Here is a 6,311-nt window from a genome sequence, read left to right as displayed (position 1 = left end):
TAAATCTGTATATAATTTTGTTTTTCAAAGTTCTCTTGCTTTTCATTTTAACTTTAGGATATTTTAAAGAATTGTAATGGAAACTTAAAGATTTTTACTTAATGCCTAGGGTGCCCTTCACATTATGAGTTCCTGCAATAGAAAGGAAGATAGTTTCAGTCACTGATTCTACACATTTCCTGGTCAGGAAAAGACTCACTGTTGCCATGAGCAGGTGAAACACTAACAGAAAAGGGAAAAGAAAGCAGGGTCCTCTCTACTGTCCTTAGGAAGAGAAACAAACTCTCTATAGCACCTTTAAAAATACCCTGGAAATCTGATCACACATGGTATCTGACAAGGTTTTTATTCCTTACTGTCCCTAGAGTGTCATCTCACACCCAGATTGTTTCCTCTAAAATCCTCTCAATTTGGCTCTGCCCAGTGCTCATGACACCTATGTTGTCTCTTGGTAATTCTCCATCCTGGCCTCCTTGTTACTTTGACTGTCAACCCCCATCAGCACATGCAGACTTCAGGATCTACCTCCACATCTCTGTCCTTCACAGCACTGTTAACATACTGATGATTCTTCTCTAATTACACAAAAGCTTTCTCATTTTTTCAGTAAGGGCCATTAGTAATTTGTTACTTTACATTTTGCAGGAGATAAGGACTCTATTTCACTAATTCTGGCTTCAAATAATTTTTCTGACACGCTACTACGTACAAGAAACAATATGTAGTACTTATCAGACTAGAAATAGGAATATTTATCATAAAGAAATTATTGACAAACAACATCAAACGTATTTTGGAATAATATGTAAGGAACCAGTGTAATGACACATGATATTAATTACAGCTAATTGTGGCTAAAGACGGCTTTCTTTAATGCAATAGCTTTAGCCAATGTTAGCATCATACTAAAAACGTCTCAAAAAACATACCAACATATTAAAATTGTCTAAGAACAAAGATATCAGTCAACATCTTGTATGTGGTAATCCATACGAGATGGTTACAAACACCTATGACAAAATACCCTAATTCTTAACGCTATCTTTCCTTTTTCTAGGCATAAACAACTAGCAAAGACAACACTGTAGGTCTACCATCTGACAAAAACCATAAACAAATGTTAGTTTGGTGACATCGCCTTCTTCACAGAAGCACAAATCATCTCCTACAGTCCTCTGACTCTATAATTCCATGAAAATTATATGTATTAATGATAATGTTAGCTGCCGAACTGATGTTGAGATGTTTGAAAACCAAGAAAATGCATGTGAAGAAGGACAAATTAGATGATGGAATTTCACAGACACTGCCCTACTAGTCCTGGCCTGAGGTGCAGACACTTGCAGAGAGAGTCACTGGGATGAAACCACTACATACATAACATTTGCAAGTGTAAGCAAATATGTACAGTGAGAAAATAATGGGCAATGCTTCCCAAAGAAGGAGAAGCAAAAAACACAGTGGGTATATGAGAGATTTTGTGCAAAATGAAGGAAACATTGCAGATGCTGCTCCTTAGGAAATAAATATTTACTGTTGTCTTACAGCCTTGGGTTCAATCCAGTGCTTGGATTGAATGCATATTGAACATGCATTAATGCCATGCAGTACAAGTTAGGTACAGTCAAGTGCATGTGAAATAACAATAAGGTGGAAAGATGTTCTCTACCTCATAATCTAATTGTGAAAAGGAAAAGGTGAAACATAAAAAAATGAGTTCACAATTCCAAAACTGAAAGATGAAACAACAATATGGGGGCTAGTGAGGTGGCTCAGTGGATGAAGCCCCTGCATAGGCGAGCTCAGGAAGCTGGGTTGATCCCCTGGACCACATGTTGCATAGGCCCCACCACCAGGCATGCTGAGCCGGCCACCAACACTGGATGTGGTGGCACACACCTGTAATCCCAGCCCTGGGGAGGCTGGAAACAGAAGGATCACTATGAATCTGAGCTGCATAGGGAGACACTGTACAAAATACATAAATTTAGCAAAATTATGAACAATTCTGATAGAGTATGTACAGAAAGGACAGGATAAGAATGCAGAGAATACTGATCTCTCCATTCAGAAATGCCAGGCATAATTGATTCTGATTATCAAGCAAAGGAAATTAAATGCAAAAAGACACTTACTCCATAATGAAGAAGTCCTTGCTGGGTTTTATATCAAACATACCTGTTAAGTATAAACAGGTGTACAGGGAGAAGAATCCGCTGATCACCACATCTCCATCCTTGTACACTCTGGTGCTCTGGCTTTGAATACAATCATCATCAGACACGTTGTACACGGTGAGAGGCAGATTCAAGAAGAGTAGGATCATGCTCAAAAGCGGCATCTTTGTAAAGTACATACAGATGCTTAAATGTAAAGGAAGATGAGTTCTGCAACATCACTTAGTGATACTGTATTCTATGTAGGTACTTATGTCAGTAGGGAAGTAAATATATGTGGGAATAGATAGGCATGCAGTTTATCATTTCAGCAAATATGGATGCTTTAATGATCCTGATTTATTTCATCCAGCTTCCATGTCCTTAGAGAAATTGTCCACTATTTTCCCTGAGGCTCTGCATCTGAGGTCTGGTGTCCCTGTTGAAAGCACACATTGGGAAATGTTTATAGATCACTTCTTCACCCGCAGGCACCATTATTTTAATCTAAATACTTATACCAAGTTCCCATGAGGCTTCTCTTCCTACTTGGATTTTGTCCCAAAACTTCATCTACAGGCTATTTGCATGGATAGCATTTGGGGTGATGCAAATGGATTTCACAGAGGACTCATTCTTAGAAGTTTCTGAAATGACCCGGGAAGATGCAAACTTGGTGATGGAGATTGGGCAGTACACCTATCCCCAAAGGGTAAGAAATTATAGCTGCATACACTCAGGAATCGGTGTGGCTAAAGTACCTTCACTGCATTGTCCATTCTTTCTGAATCATGTGTGGATAATAAAAAGCAATTGTCAATCAGATATTTACTCCAATCTCTAAAGAACCAGTTATTACATATATCCAGAAATTCCAAATTATTCACTGTGAACAAAGTAATATGCTGCATTTCTGAGACCTTCGCCATTCTATAAAGTACTTTCCAACATGGTATTTCCATGGCTTAATGTATTATCATTATATGCTCCTACAACAATAATTTGAGGCCCACATTAATACATTTATGACAACCTAGGAATTGGTTCACTCTAAGGCAAAGGAACAAAACTGGAAAGTACTGCCGCATCTCTCACCACCAAAATATTGGGTATGAGAGTCACACATATAGCCCATTACACCACCAGAGATCCAGCGAGTTTACAAAGCAATGAGGTTATTATCTGTAGTTCTGAAATGGTTGGATACCTAGCATTTTGCAATCGTCAACTTCTAAAGAATATCCAGCATGAGTTGTGGACCTTATTGTAAACTTGGACTTCATTTCATTGTTGGATGAATAGTAATTGGCTTATGGATAACAGTATGCAATAATAGTTGCAATGGCTAAAAATAAGTACATTTTCACATTAATTGCTGTAAACATAAAACATTAACAATTGGTCGTTATCTTTTAAGGAAAACACAATCCCAAATTTTGTACTTACTATTCCATGTCACAGTTGATCTAAAAACTATTTACTCCAAACAAAGATACTGATACTCCAAATATGCTGCATTTCTGAGACCTTCGCCATTCTATAAAGTACTACAAAGATACTCCAAACAGACTGATGATCACGCTCTCTCATGATTTGATTTTTATTAATACCTCCGTGGAGTGCGTGCAGTTCACACTCAGCTCGAAAAGTGGACGCACATAAATAAAGCAGATGCTTACTCTTTAATCCCCTTCACTTCCATCCCCATCTGTCTCTCTAAGGAGTCTTTTCCCATTCTCGATATTATTAGTTCTATCTCAAGTTAATGATATATTAGGTTTATATTCAATTTTTTAATAAGATTCCAGTACATTACATTACTTTATTCTACTTATGATCCCTTCTTCTCCGTTTTCACTCACATCCATTTTCTTTTGGAACCTTTACTTTTTGCAAAAGATCTGTGCCTTATCTCTTTCTCTATCCCTTATTATTCTCTTTCTTCAAATTTTATCTTGATCAAATGCAAGATCCCATGTAGTTTTAGTATCATGGGTCTGGTTAAGTTCATACCATGTATTTTTCAGGTTCATTCATCTATCTATAAATGTCTCAAAGTTGTCCTTCAGTGCCAAGCTGCACTCTGTAGTGCACAGACACCACGTTTCCTCCCTTCAGTCCTCTGTTAACGCCTAGGAGATGGCTCAGTGGAATAAGCCCTTCCCTGGCAAGCACAAGGGCCTGAGTTCAATCCCTGGTTCCTCAAAAACAAAAACAAAAAACCCCTTCAGTCCTCTGTTGATAAACATACAGGCTATTTCCAAGCTTTGACTGTTATGAATTGTGCAGCTATAAACACTGGTATGCGTGCATCACTGTGGTGTTATATAATTAGCTCTTTGGGAAAAATACCTTGAAGAAAGAAAGCTGGGTTGTAGTAAATTCATAATTTTAGTTCTTTGGGGAATTTACTAGTTTACAATGCTACCAACAATGTAGGAGGGCTGCTATTCACTCTAGACTATGTTTGACTATGTATGTGCCCATAAGGTATTTGTTATATTTTTATATCTTTATCATTGACATCAATTGACATACTTTCTGGCATAGGATGCAATCTTAGCGCTGATTTGGTTTGTATTTATTTAGTGGTCAGATATGTTGAATACCGTTTAATATATTTGTAAGCCTTTTGTACTATTTGTGAGAAATTTTTTTGTTAATTTTATTCACCAATTTCTTCACGCAGTCTTTATATTAAAGGTACTAATTTTTTTTAATTCATGAAATATTTTAGGTTTTCTTCTGATTTAAAGCTAAAAATAACAATGGCTAGAGTATATCATGAGTCACAAAACACAAGCCTGGTGAAAATGGGATTTCACTTGCATTTCAATGATAGCATAAGATATAATTTTCTTATTTAAGCACCTAGTTAGTGATATTTGTTAGAGCATCATAGAAAAATAACGCAGAGATTTCATCACAGAGCTTATACAACATAGGCAGTCGGTCACAGAACAAGCAGTACAAATGTCATCTTCTCTTTCAAGTTAGAGGCTGTTTTGAAAAAAAAATCAGTGTCTATACATCAATGTCCTCTGTGCACAAATGAGATTTCCTTCCATCTTATTCCTGAGGAGACTTCTGAAGTGTGTGAGACATGGACACAAAGAGTGACCAAAAGAGCCAAAAAGTGTCACTATATATTGATTAAGGGAAAATTCAAACCAAAGTGATAATAATTATAAACGTATGTTTTTTTTTCAAAATTTTATTGATAAACAGATAGCAATGAGACAGTTTCAAACCAAATCGGTAGTACAGCTTCAACAACCAACACACTGCACATATTCTTCTTAGTGGTTAATTGCTGTACAAGATGTGGACTTGAGATCCTGTTTACAAACACCATTAGAACAAATCATTCTATTCATTAAGAGAATGTAACTATATATCTATCCTAACCACCTTGAATAAACAGATACAAAATGCACATTCATCTGTATACCCCTGTTTTTCTAAGTTCCGTTATTTCAATATTATAGGTGTGTAAACTCAGAAAAATACTCCAAAAGAGTCCAGTAGCCCATAATAGTATTGGGTCTTCTGTTTAACTGGCAATGTCAGAAATTATTGACCTGAGTCCCCCACAGCTCAACATAACAGCATGGCTTTACTTCCTATATTTCGTCTTCATACTTTTCTAATGGATGGTTAAGACCAAGGTAAAGCAGGACCTGTGCAGCAAGAGTTGTAGCTTTTTTGGTCTGAGAAGGTCAGTGAAATCCCCTCAGGATTTATCCTGAAATTCTGTACCTCAGATTGTAGAACCTTTGTCACTGTCAGCCATGTGGATGAGTCAGGGCCATTGCTTGGCCAATGTGCTGTCTGTGAAAGCCAGAGAGAATGTTTTCTCTCCATGTGACTCTCCTTAGGCACACACTACATCATTGATCATTTTCCTCTTTGGCCCCATAATCTTCTTGATCAGAAAATTTGGCACAGTACCGAGGTACTTGACGTTACAGTACAAGTTCTCATATGTCCTGAGTCTTAATTGACCATAGAAGGTTAGGGCCAAAATGTTGGCTTTCCTTGTAGCCCTCCTTTTTCTCTAATTTTGGACTGCAAACTTAGGTTCTTAACCATCCAGAAGAAAAGCTTATTGTTATTATGAAATGATTTAGGCTATTAAGCTTAACCTCACTATCT

At 37.1% G+C, this 6,311-nt stretch overlaps 1 protein-coding gene across 1 annotated transcript in view; it reads right to left on the bottom strand.

The window, feature by feature from the left end:
* The window catches only part of LOC101560721 (vomeronasal type-2 receptor 116-like), a 34,187-nt gene extending 31,846 nt beyond the window's left edge, over window positions 1-2,341 (bottom strand). Inside the window, 1 exon segment of the mRNA XM_012512924.2 lies at window positions 2,136-2,341. Coding sequence (XP_012368378.2) covers window positions 2,136-2,341 — 206 coding nt within the window.
* Between the last annotated feature and the right edge of the window lie 3,970 nt (window positions 2,342-6,311).

This window comes from Octodon degus, unplaced genomic scaffold, assembly GCF_000260255.1.
Source record: "Octodon degus isolate 3935 unplaced genomic scaffold, OctDeg1.0 scaffold00290, whole genome shotgun sequence".
In the NCBI taxonomy this organism is placed as follows: domain Eukaryota; kingdom Metazoa; phylum Chordata; class Mammalia; order Rodentia; family Octodontidae; genus Octodon; species Octodon degus.
The sequence above is the reverse complement of the archived record's forward strand: the minus strand, read 5'-3'. Positions and strand labels throughout refer to the sequence as shown.